This window comes from Mytilus edulis, chromosome 4, assembly GCF_963676685.1.
Source record: "Mytilus edulis chromosome 4, xbMytEdul2.2, whole genome shotgun sequence".
NCBI classification, from domain to species: domain Eukaryota; kingdom Metazoa; phylum Mollusca; class Bivalvia; order Mytilida; family Mytilidae; genus Mytilus; species Mytilus edulis.
The window spans coordinates 98,742,552-98,768,953 of NC_092347.1; the positions used below are offsets into that span (position 1 = coordinate 98,742,552).

The 26,402-nt window shown below is 31.5% G+C and overlaps 1 protein-coding gene across 18 annotated transcripts in view; it reads right to left on the reverse strand.

Annotated features, from left to right (window-relative positions):
- Positions 1-1,133: 1,133 nt before the first annotated feature.
- LOC139521219 (macrophage receptor MARCO-like) overlaps positions 1,134-26,402 on the reverse strand; it is a 49,815-nt gene continuing 24,546 nt past the window's right edge. For 2 of the 18 annotated variants that reach the window (XM_071314632.1, XM_071314631.1), the window contains exons 2-14: positions 18,208-18,259; positions 17,819-17,836; positions 13,552-13,641; positions 12,899-12,979; positions 11,284-11,364; positions 8,831-9,013; positions 8,450-8,521; positions 7,248-7,274; positions 6,618-6,707; positions 5,655-5,723; positions 4,676-4,705; positions 4,379-4,474; positions 1,134-2,305 (exon numbers count right to left, since the gene is read on the reverse strand). In XM_071314632.1, the coding sequence (XP_071170733.1) occupies positions 1,545-2,305; positions 4,379-4,474; positions 4,676-4,705; positions 5,655-5,723; positions 6,618-6,707; positions 7,248-7,274; positions 8,450-8,521; positions 8,831-9,013; positions 11,284-11,364; positions 12,899-12,979; positions 13,552-13,641; positions 17,819-17,836; positions 18,208-18,259 (1,650 nt within the window). In that variant the 3' untranslated portion in view covers positions 1,134-1,544. Of the gene's footprint in view, positions 2,306-2,898; positions 3,003-4,378; positions 4,475-4,675; positions 4,706-5,654; positions 5,724-6,617; positions 6,708-7,247; positions 7,275-8,449; positions 8,522-8,830; positions 9,014-11,283; positions 11,365-12,898; positions 12,980-13,551; positions 13,642-17,818; positions 17,837-18,207; positions 18,260-26,402 lie in introns of all 18 variants that reach the window. The other 16 variants (XM_071314634.1, XM_071314633.1, XM_071314636.1 and 13 more) reach the window with 16 other exon arrangements.

Sequence of the window (26,402 nt, forward strand, 5' to 3'; positions counted from 1 at the left end):
GTTTTACATTTGTCATTACTAACACACTTATGGCTTGCTATTAGGTATTGGTTTTGCTCATTACTAAAGGCCCCAACAACAAAAGATTTTACAGTAGTTGATATTTAAAATGACCAAGACACCAATCATTTATTTACTTGTTGCAGCTGATAGTACATATAAATTTATTAAAACATAATGCATATTATCTACTAACATGTTTGACCTCTCCACATTCTGTATGTATGTACCTGTCCCAAGTCAGGAGCCTGTGATTTAGAGGTTGTCGTTTGATTCTGTGTTACATATTTGTTTTTCGTTCATATTTTTGTATATTAATTAGGCCGTTGGTTTTCTCGTTTGAATTTTTTTAAATTTGTGATTTCGGGGCTCTTTATAGTTGGCTATAAAATCCAGGTTTAACCCATCATTTTTTTTTCTTGAAATGTCTTGTAACAAGTCAGGAAAATGGCCATTGTTATATTATAGTACCTGTCTGTGTGTGTTACATTTTAATGTTGTGTTTCGGTTGTGTCGTAGTTCTCCTCTTATATTTGATGTGTTTCCCTCACTTTTACTTTGTAACCCGGATTTGTTTTTTTCTCAATCGATTTATGAATTTCGAACAGCGGTATACTACTGTTGCCTCTATTTATCATGGATCTTGGTCCTGAGATGACCGCTGGAGCAAATTATATGCATATATCTAAATATGAGGCAGATAAAGCTGTATCTACATGTTTTTTTTAAAATATCTACTTCAGAAGGATATTTCGATAAGACTAACTCAGAAAGGTTAGGATTATAATTGAAAGAACATCATCAATATACCTACCTGTGAAATCATTGATCTTTTTGTTTTTACAAGGCCGACCAGGACAGGTGAACATTAGCTCCTAAAGCAATAACTGGAAAACTCTAACTCCAAAGTCAACAAATATTGTCAATGAGAAACTCTTGCAGCATGATAACCTATTCTTTCCGAATTCTTTATTGTAGCATGTTTTATTTTTGTTCTCATTTTTAACTAAATATGCAGAATAAGATCCAAACAACAAATGGTACCATTTTATGCAGAAAAACATTCTATTAGTCGGGTGTTAAATTTTTTCATGTGGTTTGTTGTAGTATAGGCAAACATATTAACCTTTCTGTTTTAAAAAATATTTTATTACCTATAAAAACAATCAAATGAATAACAATATTTCAATAAGCATCTCGTATAATATGCGGAAACAAATCACAGCTCATAACAAAATTAATGCAAATCAACACATTATATTCATAATAAAAATAATGAATACAACCAAGCCATTAAAATTGTTTATACATTTGAATCAAAAAGTTTACTTTCCCCATGGTAAACAGTTCAACATATTTATATATAAAAAATTATCTGAAAAAAAAATCCCGTGAAAAGCCATGCACATAATTAAATATCTGGTGCAATTCTAAATAGTTTTATCTGTTGTTATCTTGTTGTCGTAAATTTATTTGAGTAAAACGAAATCGAAAAGCGCACCTGTATGAATAAAGAATTATTTACATGCTTTAATAGACTGTGTTCAAAAAAGGAGTGCATATTCCATCTGTACGCCGTTATCCCAGGCAAGTAATCGACTATCTCTGGCGTTATTTCTAGGAAAGTAATTGATCATTGTGTTGTACTTGTATGGATTTCTGAACATTGGAGTTGGAACTTTGTATGGTTTATCTGTGTATAAATCATAAGCATAATCAAGTGTTGATTTCGTCTTAGTGATGTCTCTAACCAAATACAGAATACCACCTGCAATGAATCCATTTCCGTATTCTGTTGGATCAACCTCAAGACGCCATGTTTTTATATTCTGCATTGTCAAGGGATCAATTTTCATAATATGTAATCCTTTTTCATCACGCGGCTTTCTATATATGGCCCATAAGCCGTTTTCGTCAAATTCCAGGTCAAAATACACATGACTTTTAGCATATAAATAGTTACTATCATTGTAAGACGCACCATGTATTTCCTTAAAAGTGCTAATGGCTCCATGTGTCAAGTCAAACCTTACAATTGTACTTTCACCAGATCTATGGTAGTATAAAGAACCATTAAACACCACGTGACTATTCCCATAGTAATGATAACGTCGCAGATCATGTGTTCTATCAATCGTGGCTGACTTAAAGTTTTCAGTAGATGTATATTGATACACATAACGCCCATAGAAGTCATAAGTCACATAATAGTTATTAGGCAACGCGGAATCTCGAATCCAGCTACCAATCACTGGTCCAGAACGTCTTAGAAAAAGCGGTATTCCAATCATCTTAAGTTTGCGAACTGAAAATTTGTTATCAAATAATTAAAATTGTTATATTGACTAGTGTATGTTATGAAAACTAACTATGTTGATGGCATTATAGTGAAAAATGGCGACCAAACGTCAGAGTTAACATTATGATCATAATATAGATGCACGTTGGAAAAATGAATTATCAATTTGAATACTGTATTTTGTGTTATTTTTCCTTATTTAAAAGAAAAATATGAACATTGAGAACAACCTTGAAATTAAAAAAAAATCAATTTTACTTTATTTATACACAATAATTATCTTTTGCAAAATTAAATCATCTTTACAACAAAGAACACTCAATAACTGGTCAACTTTAGCTGTAAACTTTGGACTCTTCTTTTTTTCTATCTTTTTTTGCATCATGTAGGAACATTTAAGTATATAAGACACATATTATTTTTTAACAATATTAAATGATTATGCTGGATACAATAATAGTTGTAAGCAATTCAGAGCAAAAAATAAATACTACAAAACAGAACAGCAATAAAGGTCTGTTGTCATTTTATCTTGTAGAAAAATAGTTATGGTATATTGAATATATTTATGATTATAATCAGCTGATATAACTACATACACTACATGTCAATATGATAGATACGATGAGGTATTGAGAGATGATATTGGCACTTGCATCATTCTGCTGGTTTTCTGTTTTAACTTCAACTGGATTTTTTACTCCTTTGTAAGCATTAATAAAAATATCCATGCACCCATTAATTTCTAATAGCACTAATATATAAGATACCTAAAAGGTTAATAATGCAATCCTTCTGGTTAATTTGTATATTAATAATAGATTAATAATATAAAATGATATAATAAAAACAAAAAAAAATATTGAAAAAATTATAATAAAAAAAATCAAATAATAATAATAATAATAATAATAATAATAATGATAATAATAATAATAATAATAATAATAATAATAATAATAATAATAATAATAATAATAATAATAATAATAATAATAATAATAATAATAATAATAATAATAATAATACACAAGGTGTAAAATTATGGATTTTGTTTGATCAAATTCCTATAAGTAAATTAATCTCATACAATAAATCTAAGAAAGTATAGTTCCTAGCTGCCTTAACATGTATTTATTCTTCGACGATGTTTCAAAAGTGCTTTATATGTAACCAAACATTTACCAATAATGTTCTAACTCCTCCTTCAATTTGATGACAAACAAGAATGTGTCCATAGTACACGGATGCACCACTCGCACTATCATTTTCTGTGTTTAGTGGACCGTGCAATTAGGGTAATACTCTAATTTGGCATTTAAATTAGAAAGATCATATCACAGGGAATATGTATACTAAGTTTCAATTTGATTGGACTTCAACTTCATTAAAAACTACCTTGACCAAAAACTTTAACCTGAAATTTTCACCATCATTTGCTAAGTTCAGTGAACCGTGAAATTGGGGTCAAAACACTAATTTGGCAACAAAATTAGAAAGATCATATCATATTGGCACATGTGTACTGAGTTTCAAGTTGATTGGACTTCACCACCATCAAAAACTACCTTGAACAAAAACTTTAACCTGAAGCGGGACGAACGGACGGAAGGACAGACATACGGAAGGACGAACGAACGGACGCACAGACCAGAAAACATAATGCCCCTCTACTATCATAGGTGGGGCATAATTAAAAAAAGTCGAGTATAAATATATTAGATATTAAGACTTTAAAAGAAAAAAAACATGCACTTTTCAACGATGCGTACCCTTGAAAAACAAAGAGGTAAATCGAAATATAAGACTATAAAATATAGTAAACACTTTTTTTTAACTCTGGCATTCTGCATGCATATGGCAATTGATAGCTAAAACAGGTTAAAAAGTTAGAAATGCATAGAAAATGTAACAAAGGACATTAAAATAGAGAAAGCATAGTAAAGTTGCATCCAAGCAGTACAGAGTTAAAGTACAATTGCTCCATGCAGTAGTAACTGTTAGAGAAAACGTTTTCAGTGAATAAGAAATTGGTATGATACAAGGGATATAACTAATAACTTGATGCACAATCGAAACCTTTAGTCCGAGGAGGTAATGTAGGTGTCCAGTGTGTTGTTGATAATGCCGCCATCGCCGTGGTTTTTGTTGCTGTTGATGATGTTGTATTAAGTACTGAATGAAATAAAATGTGAAAGATTTTCGCTAGATGTTAACAGTAGCCACTAATCGGTGGTGAATTAAAAAAAATCAAGCATATCGTTTAAAATTGATAAAGATAAAATCTAAAATACTTATTTTACTTTTAATCAATTTTTGATAAACAGTGAAATATTAATTTAGCTACTTTGTTTAGTTGATTAAATTAGAGCATACCTGTTGTTATTGGAGGTAATTGTGTAGTTTCTACAATGAAATAATAGATTTTTAAACACAAAACCTAGGTTAAGAATTAGTAAACTGTCTTTGTCTGAAAAGACACCTTATACTCCAGATTCATTCTAGTAAAACTAAAGATCTTTTTTTTTTATCTATTCATTGAGTGTATACTAGTATAATGAATCATTTTTGAAAATCTAATATGAATTCCAATTAAATTTTGCAGAGCTTCGTGTTGAGTAAACCTTACATACTCCCACCTATCTTATCTATGGTAATTTAGCATATTACCTACTAATATTTATTGTTTGCAATCTATAGTTATGGCATGCACTTTATAAATTTCGTTATTTAATAATTATAAGCTCTACCTGTGACATTTAACCGGTAAGAAATATTACTTTCTCACATGCAAACTATGCTATCTTCTGATAGAATGTCTGAATTTAATTCATTAAATAATTCCCATAAGTAAGCAGTTTTCCAATCTTTTACAAGATCCAAATTAAAACTTAAGCTTACAGACTTATTCTATTATGGTGCAATCGTCGAGGCTGGTGATTCATTGGAGCTGTGTCCTACAGTTTCTTACTACAGGTTTTGATGAGAACAATGTCTAGACCTAAAGTACAGTTTAGTGCATCTACTGTCCGTACTTTAAACTACAAATACTCCACTATGGAGTAAACTCTATCTATCAATGCTCGTTAGTTCGTCGGTCAGGGCTCTATATAGGCAAAAGATGAAATTGAAGTAATAGAGTATCAAATAAAGAACGCGAAGTGTAGGATCACAGAGCATAATGAATAAGTCAAATTAGAAAAAAAGCTTTGCTAATGAAAAGATACAAACAAAACACAGGAAATGCTATTCTCATAAACTAATAAAAAGAAAAGGTACTACAGTTGTACATAAGACATACTAGCAATGTGCTGACGTTGTAAGCAGTGGTGACTAAAACAACACGTAATGTTACCTGACTGCACGGCTGATGAAGGAGAATCACTGTTGATTCTCCAACTCTCCATTGCTAAGGGGGAAGAAACTGCAAAATGTAGGGTATTTCTCAAAACATGATAATGTATACATTATAGGAAATTTTTACAATAGTCATTGATATCTTTTACTTTAAAAAATTATGTAACCTTTGGGAGAATTCTATGCTTTAACAAACTTCAAGTTCATCGTGCTAATACATATGAAGCAGACATTTCTTTTAAAAATTACAAATTGGATGGAGAGTTGTCTTATTGACACCCCTACCACATGTTCTTTTGTCTATGTTTAGTATTTAGGGTTGAAGTTAAAATCATTAACGCCACTGATTTTATGAACCCTTATGTTCAGACAATCTCCTCTTCATACATATTTGTATCACTGACTTATTCTAACAAGAATGAACAATGATGGAAATTTAACAATATGGATTTATATTTTAACCCGATTTAGTGTTATACATTGTATAAGTGTACATACAATGACCAATTGTGCAAAGAAAAGGATATATTATTGAAGAAATATTGAAAAACTTATAAAATAAAGGCAACAGTAGTATACCGCTGTTCGAAACTCAGAAATCGATAGAAAAAAAACCCAAATAATTGCAATAAACATTAGTCGATTCATTATATATTTTCTTTGAATGTTTCCTAATACGAACGGAGCACACGTATGCATTATTCAGAAATCACATTTAAAAATAAACGCAAATAAGAAAGCACAACGCAACAACGTGTCCATATATTTGACAGTTATAATACTATTTGTTCATGTATTGTGACATGTATCCCACATTTGCAAATTTTCTGATCTTACATTTCATTAGTTCCTTTAAATTTGCCTTATATACAAATAAGCACATTCCAAATATCAATGACAGAAGTTTTTTTTAAACGATTAAGGAATAATGAAACAACATCTGACACAACATATATATTACCAACACAAGCTCCTTTTGACCCCTTGTCTCCGGTATCCCCTTTACTCCCAGGTTTACCAGGAGTGCCTGGTAGACCTCTTAATCCAAATCCTGATGCAGCATATTAAATATGTACCATGCATTATTATAACATAATTAAAAGTTATAAACTTTAATATTTCATCTCTTTTCATACATTTTTTAAATAGTGTTATTTGCTTGATTTTTTTTTAACTACACTTCAGAAAAAAATATTCAAATACCGTTGTTGTAATTGATCTCATTTTTTCAATATATAAAATAAAAAATGGACGCAGTTTGTTGCTAAATAATACTCTTTAATTGCTTCAATTTATATGTACGGGCAAATTTCGATCACCTTGTATCGAACATATCAAATTTATTATTGATTGTGGCTTAATTCTACATTTATCCAATTGTTTTTAAAAAAAAGTCTGCCTGAAATAACACAAGTGTTGAGTATTCACAAAGTTATCCAATCTCAAATAAGAATATTAAGACATGTTTTCTCTTTATATTGTTAAATTGTGTTTTTCTCTTTATCTTATCAAAAGAATAAGGACTATAGGTTTCCATTTAGGATAAAATAATGTCCAATATCATTAAAACTTGACATTAATATGAATTTACCTGTGTCACCCTTAAGACCATCTGAACCTGGAAAAAACAAAAGAATTAGTTTTAGCTTTAGACCGTTTTACCACAATAGGGACAACTACTATTCAGACTCTACAAAACGTCACCGGTGTCTGAGCAAAAAAGTTGATGAACTAGGGTTATGATAAAGAACGTCTCGCCCTTTTTCAAAATAATGTTAATCGGAAGGTAGCGATGCCTTGTTGATAGTTATTTATTATCAACTTAACAAATAACACTTGATGGTCTTGAAGTATAGATTCTAGGTACTAAATTGCAGTATCATATTAATTACGTGTTATAGTATTCTTTTATTTGCCTTGTAAATTTTAACTTTGACTGCTTTTTTTGCGCCATCCCTTTGACGGCACTTATACATCCCTTTGACAGCACTTACACATCCCGTTATGGTGTTGTTGTGCTGTGGTATCTTTGTTTTTTTTTGTCTTTCGTTTTTGCTTGTGTGCTTTATTTTGTTCTCTATTGAAATATTTGTTTGGTTTTAGAGTCTTTAAGAATAAAATCTAATGTTGACTCCTGTACCCCTCGTTATAACATGCATGTTTACTTATTTTGTATGTATGTTTTGTTACACATTGTTGTCAATATAATAGATTTTTTTGCGACTGTCATACAAGTGAGAGATTAAGATAGCCATAAAACAGGGTTTAATCCACCATTGTCTACATAAGAATAAGTCAGGAATATGAAATTTGTTATCCATTTGTTTGATGTAATTGAGCTTTTGATTATGTCATTTGATAACTTTCCGTTTTACATTTTCCTCGGAGTTAGGTACTTTCGTTATTTTACTTGCTCCCCAAAATTTCCATTACTACTTGTTGGTCAGTGACGACACAACGTAGCCAGGATATTCTCTTCACTAGCGTTTCACCTAACTTCAATACACCTATAAAAAACATCATCAAAGGTACCAGACTTAACTTTTTGCACAGCAGTCGGACGCGTACGTTCTGTCTACATAAGACTTATCAGTGGCGCTCAACTAATACGCTCAGGTTTAATACTAAATAAAATTAACATTTTATAGAATATCAAAATATTCTTGTTTTTTTTTTTTTTACAATATTGCAAATCCTCTGTACGGTGATAATTATCTATTAATACATCCACCCTCAACTGACATATCCTTTTTCTTTTCTGTGACCACAACAACAAAACAACATTTATCCTACCTTTATCTCCCTTATATCCAGTAAAACCTATTAATCCTCTTTGTCCCTTATCACCTTTCTCACCACTAGGACCTAATAATTCATTGGTAGGATAAGCATGCAAATAAAGTATATCTATCATGTCATGTAACAACATATTTGTTCAACACATGCAATGGATGTTCTATTGGGTTTTTTTAATGGTTAATGCCGTTTCATATGAAAGAAGAGTTAAAACTAGCAATGGTTGATTATCTAAGTTAATTCAAAATGATGTAGATATTTCTTTTGTTATATTTCATATTTCGCAAAATTTGAAATTTCAAAATATAAGATGTTCGAGTATGAACTTTCAATTTTTGTTTTTGTATGAACAGAAAAAAGTCAAATGATAACACTTACAATTACATGCGATCCTATAACCTGGTCCACCGGTTTCTCCATTCTCTCCTTTTTGACCTTTTTGACCTGTATGACCTTGGGGACCATCTATTCCAATAATTCCCTTTTGACCCTTCAGACCGTCTGGACCTCTTCGGCCACGTTTGCCAGGAATGCCATCTTCACCTGGTTCCCCAATCTCTCCTGAAGTAAAAAAGTTATTATGTCTGAGACAAAATATTTTTTTTATTTTCTCATTGTACCATATATTTGATAAAAAAATCGTGAAAACTCTTGCTTCCATATTTCTACTGTGGTTTACTACAACAATAAACCAATAAAAAACATTGATGACGACCATTATTCATCTGCAACCTGTCCAGCAAAACTGTAACCGAAACAGAAACCAATCGGACACAGATTCCCGGCATTGAACAAAAGAGGGACGGAAAATACCAGAGGGACAGTCAACCTCATAAATCGAAAATAAACTGAAAACGTCATGGCTAAAAATGAAAAAAAGACATATAGACAGACAATAGTACACATGACGCAACATAGAAAACTAAAGAATAAGCAACATGAACCCCACCAAAAACTAGGGGTGATCTCAGGTGCTCCGGAAGGGTAAGCAGATCCTGCTCAACATGTGGCACCCGTCGTGTTGCCCATGTTATAACAAATCCGTTAAATAGTCTAACTCGGTAGGTCACATTCATGAAAGGGAAGAGGATGGTAGTTACGACATAAGGAACATATCCGATATCATTTGTGAAACGCGTATTCCATAAAGGTCAATCAACTCGTGATGGCGTCCGTAAAATTTACGAAGGGATGATTTCAAATTCACAATTTGGAACTGTTGGATTAATAACTTCTTTGTGAGCAGCAGCCCTCTATCAAGAAAATCATGATAGGAAATGCAAGCCCTTGAACATCGTATCAATTGGGAACAACAGATGGAGTAACAGCATACTGAAAAAAATCAGTTTAAAAAGGTTGTCTTCAAAATACTTTTAAATTCAAACGCTAAAAACAGTCCATTTATTGTTTTGACGTTAGAATCTGACAACAACAAATCAAAGCTGATTGGATATTTTTTATTGTCCTTGAAGGATTTAATAATCCCACATATAACAAAGATCATTGACCAGCGATGCGGGAAAAAACAAATTTCGTAATGAGTATCCAGCTTTATAAATTACTTTTGTGTTGGAGTTTGTTAATGGTCATTTGGGTATTGGGAAATCAAACTTCCCGTGAAATAATCAATTGTCAAGTATTGCTCGGTACTGGACGTGGGATCAGCAGGATGTTTTATTCACTTTTTGTTACGGACACAATTCAATTACCACAGTCGATTAATATAGATATCTGTCTCTTTGAAACAAATGAAAGTGATGGTGATGGGATTTCTAATTTCATTGCGTTTAGCCTTCATCTTAACGTGCATACGACAAAAACAAAGCTTACTTGCTTTTATAAAAAGTCAACATATTTGTTAACTAACGGAATGTATAGAAGTTCACGAAAATAAGCATCAATCAGAAAAAATGTGTTAAAATATTAACATTATTATCACTTAAAGAACTATTTTGAATAAAAGATATACCATAAATATTCTCTAAGAAACTTATAGTAAGCTGTAATAAACGATCTACTTAAGTTTATTTTATTTATTATGCACTTGTGTTTCGGTTCATGTGTCAATTTCAGTTGAAATTGCAAGAATACGCGTATATATCATGTTCGGTACATATGTTGTGGTCATTACATATGCTAAGCTCGGTAGATATGTGAGGTTCTGCTCATACTCAATATTTTTTTCTTGTTCGTGCACTATCTTGTTCAAATTCCAAGTTTATGCTATTAATCTTTGAACACAATTTTTGGTTCTTAATGCTCTTCAACTTCGTCCTTTATTTGGTCTTTTATAACATTTTTTATTCGAGCGTCACTGATGAGTCTTTTGTAGACGAAACACGCGTCTGGCGTAAATATTAAATTTTATTCCTGGTATCTATGTTGAGTTTATTTGCAACCACTGGATCGATGCCACTGCTGGTGAGATTTATTTCCCCGAGGGTAACACCAGCCCAGTAGTCAGCACTTCTGTGTTGACTTGAGTTATCATTGATATGTTCATAATTATAAATTAACTGTTAACAAAACTTTGAATTTGTGAAAAAAAACTAAGGCTTTTCTACCTCAGGAATAGATTACCGTAGCTGTATTTGGCAAAACCTTTAGGAATTTTTGTTCCTCAATGCTCTTCAACTTCGTTCTTTATTTGGCCTTTTATAACATTTTTTTGATTCGAGCGTCACTGATAGGTCTTTTGTAGACAAAACGCGCGTCTTGTGTAAATATTAAATTTTATTCCTGGTATCTATGATGAGTTTATTTGCTGTATTGTCTGATACTTATCATTCTGTGATGCAAATGAATAGAAAATACAGGTGGTCCAATCTTACCTTTAGGTCCGCCAAACCCTTTAGGGCCACCAGGGCCTATGATTCCTCTGTCTCCTTTGTCACCCTTCACCCCTAATGGTCCTGTATAAATAGACATAAGATTGTAAATGACATAAAGGTTTTTTTCGCACTTGAAAAGAACAATTTTCGTTATAATTAAATGATTATGTTTAAAAGAAATTAATTAAAAGTTTTAGAAATGAATTGTTGAAAATTTAAAATTTGTAATGTTTGTTACATTTGCATAATATATACATGTATGAATAAGTGTTAAATTAAAAAATGTCAACAATAAACATGTTCAAAGAAAACATTATTTAAAACAAAAATAATATTAAACAAGTACAGCAGCAATGTTTTGTAAGCAACATGTTATTGCGAACCCTATGGTAGTTTTCCATAGATTCACCTGCAAGTTACCTGTCGATTTAAACTTTTGTAAGTTCTATTGTCCCATCTTACAAATACAACAGGTATTGTTCTCTGTATAGTTCATTCACCAGGACCTTTAAATTTCTTCTAGGAGAAATATATCACTCATTGATTAATTTACCTGACCAAAAAATTATCTTTTTTTTATTGAAATACTTCTATAAACTCACATAAACTGTATGCAATATTGTATTTATTCAATATATCATTAATACATTTTCAATCTGTTCAATATAATCTGATTTAATAATAAAAAGTTTATTTTAGACACATTTTTTAGTATTTTCCAATGAATTTGCATGTTTTTGTTGTTGTTAATTTCTAGACTATGTTTATGAAGACATTAATTTAAAAATAATAATATTCAAATTTTTATTTATGAAACACACAAAAATATTGAATATTTGATCAGAAATCAACTTTTAATTTTTAAATCAGTATTAATATTGAACACATTAAAAACTAGTTTTTGGTATTGAATGAATACAACACCACATGCAGTTTTGTGAGTCCTTTCTTAGTATTGGTATAAGTATTTTTTCATCATTGACAGTTCAATTTTTTGTTCAGGTAAATTCATCAATGAGTGATAGATTTCTCTTGAAGGAAATTTAAAGGTCCTGGTGAATAAACTATACAGAGAACAATACCTGTTGTATTTGTTAGATGGGACAATAGAACTGCCAAAAGTTTAAATCGACAGGTAACTTGCAAGTAAATCTATGGAAAACTATCATAGGGTTTGCTATAACAAAAGCCTAGGAAGAGTCGGAACAGTAAAGCAGAAACGCAAAAATGCATGCATCAAAAATTCTTCAAATAATCGACAGAGAAGCACAAAATTAGCACTCTCGTCCATAATTTGACAATCAATTTAAACGCAGTTGACAAATGCAGGAGTGGAATACTGTATTGTTAGTTTGTTGTCCTTATAAACAAACCGTATGGAATATAGCTCCCTTTGAATTCTTGTGATTGAATGAAATGACCTCAAAGTTTTCGCATTGCTATGCTTTTTTCAAAGAAAAAAATAAATGACATTTAGGGTTTCAAAAGGTTGAGTTATAAACACAAACACATACACATACACAAACGTGACAATAAAATAAAAAAACATAAAAGTGGCATACACGTAATTACACAAACAAAACATTGAATAACAACAACGAGAACATCCATAAACCTGGTTCTCCTTTATAGCCCGGAAATCCCAGTAAACCATCGTGGCCCTTTTCTCCTTTGTCACCTTTAGCACCGTCTCTTCCTAGAAAACGCCATTTAAAAATAAATTCTACAACCTTTTGTGACGAAATTATCTTAGAACATTGGTTCCACCTTTGTACGATGTTTCTAGCTTTAAGTTTATCCGGAGCAATGCCAACTATTGGTGAATGGCCTTTTTTTTCATCTTGTCTTTACCTATTTTCATTGTAATTTTAATCTTGTAAAATAAGTACTATTGTCTATTTAGGGAACGACCATTTAAAAAGGGTTGTGGGTTATGGTTTTTTCCTAAAAAGTATTCGGATCCCAAATTTGATTGGAACATCTTTGTGGTAAGGCAGAAGACAAAAAAAAATTCTGAATCAAGAAACTCCTCATAACTAATAGTGTTAAATTTTAAAAGAAAAAAAAAATTGATTGATAGCGTCGAAAACCTAGACAAAATATTAACATGAAAAAGACATAGAAATTACCTGGTATACCAGCTGGACAAGGGGTCCCTCAGCCCTGTTAGTGGTATAACATTAAGACCCATTTCTGACAAAGAGACCAGCTGTACCAGGGGGTTCCATTGTCCCTGCCAGTCGCATAACATTTATACCCAGTACTTACCTGGCTGTCCAGCTGTACCAGGGGGTCCCATTGGTCCAGTCATTCCGGACATACCATATTCACCTTTCTCTCCTCCGACTCCCTTGTCACCTAAATAGGAAAATATCAACTAGCTTAGATATAATAATAATAATAATAATAATAATAATAATAATAATAATAATAATAATAATAATAATAATAATAATAATAATAATAATAATAATGATAATATCTTTATTTAAAGAGAGTAACACATTTGGATAATAAATTCCCATTAAACCAATTTTCAATAAGGCTCTCTACATACAATGTTAACAATATGAATAAAACATAATTAATCTACTATTACACACATGTAAACAATAGATGTATATAAAGTAATATAACAACAACAACAAAAACAACTATGGTATACATTATGGTTTAACTTATAAATTTAACACTTTTAAAAAATAAAATGACTTGTAAGAGTTTTTGAATGCAGATATACTTTCATTTTTTTAAATTTCACTGGACAGTGAATTCCACACTTTTGGACCAATAAAAGAAAAACTTGATTTGTATATTCTGTATTTGATTTAGGGACAATAAAATTATCCGATGATGAAAGTAGAGTATTGTACGATTGTTTACTACTTGTAGGCACAATAAGATTGGATAAATATTTTGGTGCCAGTTGGTGTTTTGATTTATACATTTAAGATATACATTAAAACGATTGTTTACAGTCCAATTTCATGCCCCCACAGTAAGCTATGTGCGTCGAAACATTCAGTTCAACCGATTTTGTCGTCAGATTACATCCATATGGTGGCCGATTAAGGCCATTTCACGTTTTAGCGTTTTCGTGTATCATATTCTATAGGGCGAAAACGCGAAATCGCGAAGTCGAAAACGCTTCGACTTCGCGATTTCGCGATTTCTAGTTTTCGCGTTTTCGTCCTATTGAATATGAAATGCTCCGTTCCACGTTTTGCGTTTAGGACATTTCGGGTTTCTCTGGTTTTGTCACACACCTTCAGAAATGTAATGACTGAAATTTCATTGGCTTAAAAGTAATTAAAAAGTAGAACGACGTGTTGTCAGATTATTGAAAGTAGAGGGAGGAAACATGATCTGCATTTTTGATAATCAGACTGTCCTAGAAATGACGACAATGGTCAATGCAACCGAGTCACCTAATAGCGTATAAGAATGCTTTTTAAATATATCGTTTTAACAAATTTAAAAAAAAAAATGTCTATTACTCCACCGCGTGTTAAACAACTCATTGAATTTTGAACATAAAAACGCTTGATAAGCTTTGCGATGTTAAAAACAAATGAAATTTATATCGAGATACAGTTTATCTGATTCGTGGATGCGATGGTAGATTATGAGAACAATTGAGATTCAAATCCATGGTGGTAAACGATTTTTACTTTTAATGGATTTTAGACCTAATCGCTTATATATTGAGGGTAGTTATTATAAATATTAAAACTCTATCGTTATTCTGCACGTCAACAATTATAAGTTTTCGCTAATCTCACTTAAAATCAAATTGTTTAGGATGCTGATACAATTTCTATGAAACAATGCAAAGCTTCACGACTTATTATGTAACTGGTTATATAATAGTCATACTATGAACAATAAGATAACATCTATTTTATATTTAATGTCAGCTTTCTAACCTTAAAGGGATTTATTTAAAACCAACTGTTGTTTATACCATTTGGGGAATTTTTTTTTCTAATTGCCACTGGACGTTTAGCAAACAGCAATTAATCGCTCTATCGCCGGATTAGTTTTAACAATTTCCTGATCAATAGCAGTCATAAAGTTTCTTTGTAAGAAGACATGTCTAAATACCCTATCCCAACTGATTCAAGCTATGAAGTAATTATTGAAAAGGGTTTAAATTGTAATAATGTCAAATTTGTCATACAATAAATAATTAAAAAAATATGTCATGCTAGGCTACTTTTTAAATTTGAAAGTTTACTTATAGTAGAATGATATAGGTTGAGGTTTCTAAAATAATATAACAATTCATAAACTACAAAGTAAGCCTCCTTAACTAGTGGTAGTACTTAGTTGCCAAACACTATATTTACTTGAACTTTGGTGTGAAGGTATCGAACCTTATGATTGCTTACTTTGTTTTCCTTTTTTTCTTCTTGCGTTGAGTGAGAGATACATCAATGGTTGTTGTTTTTCTATCTTAAATAAATGTTTCGTTATTTAGGGAATGTGTTGTTTAGGTCAGATCGTTAGTTCTGGCTCTGTTAAATTAGTTAATAACTTTACGAGAGAGAATGCAGTTTAGAGCATGAACTATGGTATACTAGTATAGAGTTATCTTATGGTGTACACATAGTTACCCTAATATATTATTGTTTGTTTTATGTATTCGAGTAGCTCTCTCATTTACGTATATTTCACATTTATTCTAATTATCAATTGGGTTCATGTTAAAATGAAGAAACCACTTTCGGTCTGTGTTTTTGTTTCAGTTTTGTATTGATCTGATAAGTTAAGCCCTTCTCAACTAATTTTCATAGTTAGTTCTTATTTTGAAATGTTACATCCCTGTCCCAAGTAAGGGGAGGGTTAGCGCCTTCAAACCTTTAACCCCGCCACATCTTGTATGTGCTTGTCCCAAGTCATGAACATGTAGTTCAGTGGTTGTTGTTAGTTCATGTCAGTCATATTTGTTCTTCGTAAATTGTTTTATTATAAATCATGCCGTTAGTTTTCTCAAATAAACTGGTTTGTGTTTCTCATATCAGGGCCTTCTATAGCCGACTATGTGGTATGGGGTTTTCACATTGTTGAAGGCCATACGATTGCCTACTACATGTATTGATTATATCAACTTCATTTCAACTTTGGTGGGAAGTTGTTTCATTTGCAATCATACCACATCTCCTTATTATTGCATAAAACGCTGGTAAGCGATGATTATTTTTAAAGTGAAGATGTATTAAATTATAAATCTGCGTTATATGTATCCTTACAAGTGAAAATTACTTTAAATACGAAAAAACTTGGTATTTTTGTTTCTAAATTTAAAATATGATTAAATAATAACCTTTATCTTTAACAAAACGGTAAGATTTTCTCTATAGGTGTAATACCACCAAATCATGGTACGTCACATCCGGTTGCATACGAAAGTAGGCATAAAAAAATATTCCCTTGAATTTGACAGTTGTAGAAAATTAACCCTGCATTTCAGTGCACTTAAATTTTTCTGAGTCGTAAATATGTATGTTGGATGTCTGAAAGCAGCATTCTTTTTTTATTTGATGGTCTTATAAAATATTTTGGAGCGTTAAGGTTACATAGTTACCAAAGCAGGTAACCAGTAAATAACAGTGTAAAAATTGGGTTGTTTACTTCCGGTGCTGGTTACTTTCTTATATGCAATGAAAAGTAGTGTGACATTTTCACTGTATCACTGGAAAAGATTAAACTTTATACATGCAAAGTATTTCTTTGGTTAAAATAAAGGTAAATACTATACAATTTTTTTAAAAGTGCCAATTTAACAAAGACTAATAGGGGGAAATCAATGGTGGTATTACACCTATAGATTGGATTATGATTTGTGGATGAATAAATATGTTTGAAGCATGACAATAGTATTTGATGAAGAAAAATTGCAACATGTGTTTCTCATAGGATTTTTAAATACATATGTTTTTCAAATGAGTTTTAAGAACACATGTTTTTCATAAGATTTTTTGAAAACATATATTTTTCATATGAATTTTTAAAAACATATGTTTCTCATACGTTTTTCATATGGGACTAAACATATGTTTCCATACTTTTTTAAACATAATAGAAACATGTATTGCAATTTTTTCCTATGGAGAACTAACGAAAGGAATGGTGGACACTGGCGTACATGCAAACGTTGAGGAACTCAAAAAGTCCATAACAATATAAAGAGCGAACTAAATCAATAATGATAAATACATACAATGGGTTATTCGTGGGTTTTTAGAAGATGACCTGCTTTATATAAATACACACAATGGGTTGGTTATTCGTGGGTTTTTAGAAGATGACCTGCTTTATATAAATACACACAATGGGTTATTCGTGGGTTTTTAGAAGATGACCTGCTTTATATAAATACACACAATGGGTTATTCGTAGGTTTTAAGGGGATGATCTGCTTTATAATCGACAGAATATGTAACCAGAAGACAGGAATAGAAGTACATAGCATATGACAGAAAGTTCAGGATTGAAGTTTTTTAATATTATAACATGTTTCATATTGAATTACCTTTGTCTCCTTTTAGCCCTAAAATATGTAACAAAATAGCATACAATTCATTAAGTAACTATAAGCAATAAACTAAATACATAGAAAGCATATAAGCAATACGGAATTTTCCATTATTTCGAAACATTTAAAAGATTTAATTACATATTTGTTTAATTCACAAGATTTGCCCCCCTCGACGACACACAGACCTGTGTAGTGCCTAAAGCTGGGAGCAGAGCAAACTTTTTGTTATCACAAGTAAGCCTTATGCTGTTAATGCATTTTGGTTGTCATGTTTGCATCTATTCTGAGGAAAGAAAAAAAACCTAATAAAAACTTTATTATTTTGCAGTTATAAACGGAACGTCAAACAAAGCAAAACAATCACATGAACAGTTAAGTCTTACCTAAATTCTGTTCTTTGCATATGTTCGTTAGATATGCGCATTCTTGCAAAGTCTGAAAGTAAAAATATGAAAAGTTTAATTATTGGCCAGAAAAATCAAGAATTATCATTGATATGGTCATATTTATGAATTAATTGTTTACAAAACTCTTGATTTTTTTAAATACTAAGGCTTTTCTACCTCAGGAATAGATTACCATAGCTGTATTCGGAAAAACTTTTAGGAATTTTGGTCTCCCATGCTCTTCAACGTCGTACTTCATTTGGCCTTTTTAACTTTTTTGGTCCAAGCGTCACTGGTGAGTCTTTTTTAGACGAAACGCACGTCTGGCGTAAAAACAAAATTTAAATCCTGGCATCTATGATGAGTTTGTTTTACTTGAAATTGATAAACTGGTCAACTATATTGATGTCATATATTCAACATTTCAACATTTCAGGCAATCTATATTCAAACTCATCATTAAAAATTGAAATATGTCATCGCGCCTTTAAAACTGCCCAATAGTTTATTTTCAATCATCGAGACATAAGAATGAGTTGCTAACTATGCACATATTCATATATAAACGTACACATGTACTAGTAAATAGTTTGTTCCAGTTCCACATCAGAGAAAATTGACGTTTTGTTTCTACCCTATTAAGCTCTCTATGATTTTTTTTAATAAACGTATCTTTGGTGAAAGCAATATGTAAATCTTCAATACAGCGTTTTTAGTTTTGTTGTTTTCATCCTCGAGTTGCTTTCCCGTTATTGTATACACCATATCTATTTAATTCTATAAATACACTTCTACAAAAGAGGGACGAAAGATACCAGAGGGACAGTCAAACTCAGAGATCTAAAATAAACTGACAACGTCATGGCTAAAAATAAAAAGACAAATAGACAAATAATAGTACAGAAGACACAACATAGAAAACTAAAGACTAAGCAACACGAACTCCATCAAAAACTGGGGGCGATCTCAGGTGCCCCGGAAGGGTTAGCAGATCCTGCGCCACATGGAGCAGTTCATTGGTTTTAAGAGTGTGTACCTTTAATTTTAGGTATACGGCTACTACTCAAAATCAGGTTAAACGATGGATCGTGACAATAAAAAAATTCCATACACCATGGAGCAAATATTTCAACTGTGTAGAAGAAGGGTGTGCCACAGCATCTTTGATTTTTTTTATTATTATTATGTGTTTGACATAGCTTTCAACATTTTATGATTATTAAAAAAAAATCCTTCCTTGCTCTATTAACTCACAAATTTAGAAAAATTACGCAATCGTCATTACTCTGATTTTTATTTATTTTGTTCCAGTTTTTATGACCGTATTTGACTCTGAAATGTAATAAGCGTGGCATAATTAATTCTCTGGTAAAAATTAGACGCAGTTAATATGTAAAACATTTATATGGTTATTTATTGCAGTAACGGTTAAAGATAACAAGCTCATCTTGCAGCTATATTACCAATTACTATGAATTAACAAGCTATGAATTAACAAGCCTAATGTTCTATGAATTAACAAGTCTAATGTTCAAGGATTTTTTGTTCATGATGGTTATACTGATAGTCATTCGTTTCATTTGAACCAGAACAAGTGTAATATTAGAACAACTCCACGCAGTAAATATTTAACGAAGCTTCATGTTTTGTGAAAGCTTGTTAGCTATTATCCGTGCATGTAATTTTATGAATATTTTAAGGAATGCAATCTTATTTGGAAAGGTTATCTTTTAAACTTTGATCTGAACATTAAAGCATTGATCTCAACATTATATTGATACTAAGTTATTAAAGTATGGTCTGGGGAAATATGTATTGTTGTGAATTTAGTTAAACTATGGTTCTTTTATCTCTTTATCTTAAAGCCTGTATTAAATTTCCCTTTATTCAGACAGTAAAGGTCAGAAAAAAGATAAACCTAATTAAATTGTCAATTAAAACTTGGTAAACACCAATTAGGCAATACAAAAGTCGTAGAAAAAACAACTACAAAACCATTCAAGGTTTAAAAGTATGAATAGACGTACAACAGTTGACAAAATACTACACATAAAACAAAAGATTGAGCAGCACGCAATCCAAACCAAACAGTGTGGTAGAATTAGAACCTTTAAAGTTTTGAAATATTATTATGATTGTTGCTAATCATTTTCTTTAAGTTACACGTTCAATCTGCAATCATAAGTAACTAAGGACCAATGTAAGCTGTCATCAAAGAATAGTTATATTTGAAGGCGAGAAGGTAAATAGAATGTCACACTCTCTGCAGTTTAAGGAACATGATCACCGTGAAATATGTCTGAATGGATTTGCTTGGTGAATTGTTATATCATCGGAGTGAATGTCCCTCTTTAATGTTTACTAAATAAAACAAATCCAGCATCACAACATCATGGCAAATTAAAAAAAGAAACCCGTATCCATACTTTAAAAGAGAAGAAAAATATATCAGAATTTCAATCATTGTGTTAAGATAAAAAGAAATACAATGATTCGAAATTAGACCCTAGACCAAATGATATAGAATTTTACATCTATAAGTAAAACATCCGACCATAAGACCATCAACAGTTCACAAATCACAACACAATCTAAAGTCTGACCAACATAGATATGAGGTGATCGTAAGTATGCCAATAGGGTAAGCATAATTATCCTGCTTCACCTGTGGCTCCCGTAAAAACATTTTAACTTGCTTTAATTGAACGTCGCTGATAAGTCTATTGAATTTTTATATGTTAATGCTGTATTACGAATTCTAAAATAAAATACACTCATGATCAGAAAACGTAACATGTATATGTTGCAATCAGTGGATCATGATGGAAATTGAGGGGTCGCATATGCAACAGTTGATAGGAATGCAGACCGATTCAACCGTATACCATGTATAAATGTTATTATACCTTATTCTCAAATAGAACGCATACTCATTACTGTTTATGTGTGTTAACAACTCAGACACCGGAGTCTCGCTCCGTCATATTTTCAATGGCGAGACAAACAACCATCAAAAGCGTGTAACAAATATTTCATAGTCAGTACTTTACCTCTCAGTAGGAAAAGTGTTTAATGCTAAACTACATGACTTCATTTTCCATGCGAATAAAAAATTTCCGCCCTTCGTTCGTTTGATCGACTCTATTGAACTAGGTACATGCCAAATCAAAAAATGTTTGTATAAATCTTTGCAGAAAGTCAGTAGGTGTTGTCTTTTCAGGAGAATATACTTTCAAATTAAAATTTAACGGTACTCTAAGGTAAATTAGAAGCCTTTTCACAGCTAGTAATCATTCCAGCAGTATACATTTTAACACCTTTGATCAGACATGTGTGATATATTAATTAGACACAATCTGACGGCTTTATTTGTATTTATATGGCAATCATAAGGCCATTCAGAACTCTTATCTGATTGACCAACATATATAGACCCGGTTCCTTACACAATTAAAGTGTTGAAAAGGAATAAATATTTTACGATTCCATTACTATTGACATGCATAGAGATCAATATTTACCAGTAATTCAAATGTAGTTTTATTACGGAACTGTTAATGTATCTTTTGTTTTGTTCATCCACAAAAGAGTTTTTCTTCTTAGAAAATAACTATAACATTACTAAAGTGATTCCAAAAGTTATCTCGTTTTAAAAACAACTTCTGAAAGAGTTATTGAAACAGTTGGTTTGCTTAGAATACAATAAAACGAATTGACTCTCGCGGGATTAGCTTAAACGAGGATTGTCTTCTAAAAGCTCATTTTTCAGCTTTTACATTAAACACGAATTTATCTCATAAGAGATGTAGGATAGCAAAACGTTAATCTGACAATTTGTTTCATTGCTAAAATTAATTACACTTTCGAGATGATTAATTCTACGAATTTTTACTAAATTTGATTTGAATTAATATTTTTGTGCAAAAATATTATCATCGTTTAAAATTTAGTACACAAAATGATCATTTTACTATTTAAGTACCAACCCGGAATCTGTTTGAGTAAATTAACTAATACACATTTTTGTTTAGGGGCCAACTAAATCGGGTGTGTTTTTTTTTTATCTCGCTGAGTTGAAGACCTCTAGCGCCTTGGGCTGTTTTCTGCTCTATGGTCGGATTGTTGTCTCTTTGTCATCTTTTACAATGATTAATATAAACATCTATATTATACAACGGTACTATGTTTTACCATGTTTGATTTAAAAAAGACAACATATATTACAAATGCAACTTGTTTAAATAAAAAAGGGCCAACAATATCTTCTATAAAATGTATGTGTCACTGTATTCTCCATGTACACAGTCACCAACACTATTAAATACACTCATCATAGATACCAAAAGTCAGACAACTACAAGCATTGATCTTTATGTTTAGGATCCTTTTATATTTTGTATTTTTACTTCCCAAAATTTGTCTGTAGCATATCTGATGAAGGTTAATCCAGATATCACGTTTTGTAAGCACGTAATACTGTATCCTACATATCTATCTACTGAGAATTACCAGGAGACTTTTTTGATGGGATATTGTATATTAATAAATACATTGTACTGTTTTTATCACTATATGGGGATATAATAAGAATAAATCTTAGATCTTAGCTGTTGTTGACGCTTCAATACTTAATTTCTTAAAATGAAGATATATTGTATAAATAATTCGCATGAGCACATTTCACGTATCAAGATATATTTGGTTATCTAAGATACAAATAGTTTGATGTGTTTATTGTCGTCTCGACATTTTACCATTCAATTACGTTTTTCAATGCAGATCAATTGGTTGTTTTCATAGTTACATCCCAGGTCCTTTGTTCTAACAGGGGTGATCTGAGCCGGATCACCCCTGCCAGATGGGCCCAGTTTGAATTTCTTTGTTATGCATGCTTTCGTTTGTTCTGTAACATTTTGGCGGGAATGTCAAATCTACTATAAAACTTATAATTAATTATACGGAAAAGACTATCTATCAAAATTCACGTAGACAAAATCCAGTGTATATACTGGGATTCGAACTCAAGACCTTTAGTATATCCAGCCACGACACATACCACTACACCAGGACGACTGGATACGTGACAGTAATTTAACATACATAAAGGAAGCAAGATCTTTTTATAAGTGGGGCGAGTTAGCAGAAATTTATGTAGTGGGGTTTAAACATTTTTCGTTAATAAGTGAGTTGTCAGACTGATTGTTTAATTTGATTTTACACTTTTTCAAAAGTGGGGCGTGTCGGTAAACACGAGTGGGGCGATTTGTTTTATAAAGTGGCGATATAGTGTGGGCCGATTGGCAATATGGGCGAGTTGATATTGTTTGATATCTACTCATCGTGTTCGGGGGTCATAAAGGGTATGCATCATATAGTAAGTAATATGGTATATTGTAATGGTTGTGTGGCGTTCTAAACTAGATTTTATGAATTGTTAATGGTTTTTCGTCTAATCTTAAACAGCTGGGATGTAAAATAGTTATCCCACTCGGACTTGTTGTGTCAGTGTTAGATCACACTCTGGCCTCCGGCCATCGGGGTGATCTTACACTGACACACCGCGTCCTTTTGGGATAACTATTACAAATTGACATTAAAGGATATTGACAACTAAATTTATCAACAATAGAGATGATTTTTGCTTTTGTCAAATGTTCTTAGAAAAACTTGCTAATGAGCCTAAGGTTCAAAAGTAAATTGACCTTTTTACAAACTATACATGCACTTCGTATATCGATGTAAACTATACACAAGTTTCAGAAATGCAAATGCAACTATAATTTCATACCAAGAATAATTGCTCTAACATTAAAGGTTCCCCTTAAACGGATCTCATCACAAATTCTTAATAATTAGCCGGGGAAAAGTCTTAAAGTCTTTAAGTCAATGGTAGTCAGTAAACACGAACTCATATGCATGCCGTTTCTGTACAACATTTTTATGACATAAAGCGATTTTAAAGTGATGCACGGTATTTATTTTACATCAGTAGTTTAGGTAAATTGAGAATGATGTCAATAACAGCGAACGTTTTTGTTTATTATGTTTGTATGTACCTGTTTTGATATAATTGACAGAGAAATCTTTTCATCTTTTGTTGGACATGTTGGAGAGCACGTTTAAATAAAAACGGTTGAAAAAAAAGAAGGAAAGTGTTTAAAAATATTTATACATTTCAATCGGATATATATATATATATATATATTGTATTACTTGATATAATATTATTTCCATTTCCAAATAAGTCACATGAGTCATACTGAAATATCTACTAAGCAAACAAGTTAAAAACTTAGAAAAAAATCCGTATCCTAACCAAGTTTTTGGGAGCATTATGAAAATGCTTTAGATCGACACTGTAATGACACTGGATTGTTAGAATTAATGTAAAATTGATATTGTTTGATATAAAATATTTACACCAACTGTGAAAATAAGACCAATTAAAGGTAATTGCTTCGTGGATTTACCAGCAACCTATGATACTGCGTAATTTAGAATCAAGAATAGCGTTCTGAACATATGTATTAGATTTAGCAATAGCTTTGAATAAAAGAATAAAGTGTTGTAATCACGCTACGTAATATTTACAAACTTCTTCTTATAATGAGATCGATGTCAGAGATTTGATTTAAAATTTCATACAAAAAAAAAAAAGAGCATTAAAAATATTGTCATTTTTATTCTTTCCTATTGATTTCGTGGACTATTATCTAATATTCTTGTTTTACACTATTTATCGTATAATATATATAATATATTTAAGTAAAAATTAAAATAACAAAAATCCGAACGCCATGGGAAAGTCTTTATTAAATGGCAAAGTGCACACATCTAACGAATGGAAAACAACTGTTATATTAATAACTTGGTACAGGCATTGGTCGGGTTGTTGTTTCTTTGACATATTCCCCATTTCTATTTTCAATTTCCATTTTATTAAGTTTCAAGATTTTTAGACTTTATAAAAAGGCTGCATTTCATTTTCAGTAGGATGTTTATCTTTATAACAATAATAATAATCCGCGAACGGTATTTTGACAAAAACATAGTTTTGCAACCTTATAAAAAAGAAGATGTGGTATGATTGCCAATGAGACAACTATCCACAAAAAACCAAAATGACACAGACATTAACAACTATAGTTCACCGTACGGCCTTCAACAATGAGCAAAGCCCAAACCGCATAGTCAGCTATAATAGGCCCCGATAAGACAATGTAAAACAATTCAAACGAGAAAACTAACGGCCTCATTTATGTAACAAAATGAACAAAAAACAAATATGTAACACAAAAACAAACGACAACCACTGAATTACAAGCTCCTGACTTGGGACAAGCACATACATAAATAATGTGGAGGGGTTAAACATGTTAGCGGGATCACAGCCCTCCCCCTAACCTGGGACAATGGTATAACAGTACAACATAAGAACGAACTATAAAAATCAGTTGAAAACGGCTTAACTCATCAGACGGACAAAAATACAAGTGGACGTGGCCGGGTACAACCAACAATGACAGAAAACAGCTAAATTCTTATAGTTAAAACATCCCATTTTTAAATACCATTGGATACTTCCTCCGTTACATACTTAACCATCTTATAATACCATCGCATCTTTCCTTCTTTGGACAACATTTATAAAAGTACAAATAATGTCTCTTTTTTACACAACTGATCATCCTCTTATGGCTTCGTTTGATGTATCTGTGCAGGAAGAGCACACTTTTATTCGATTCATTACTATATATAACTATATTCAAACCATTGGACATTTTGTCATTTTTTATTTGAACAATGTTTATAATTAACTTAAATGCTTGTAACTTGAAGGTTCCCAAATTGCACCTGTTTTGTTCACCAACGATTATTTATAACTTAGAAAAAGTTTCCAGTCTGTGTTTATTTTGAAGACATATCCCTTTTAATTGTATATGTCCAACAATGTAATTTGAATCCGTTATTAAATCTTAGAAACATAGATTTGCACCGATCTCTATTTTGGACTTATAGGAAATACCTGTACCAAGTCAGGAATATGACAGTTATCCATTCGTTTGATGTGCTTGAGCGTTTTGTGATTTTGCTTTTCACTTTACAATCATGTATGTTTACAAGTTTGGCATTTTGGACCCAAATCTGTTGTGTCTGATATTTTGGATGCTATTCTTATCCATAACGTTTAC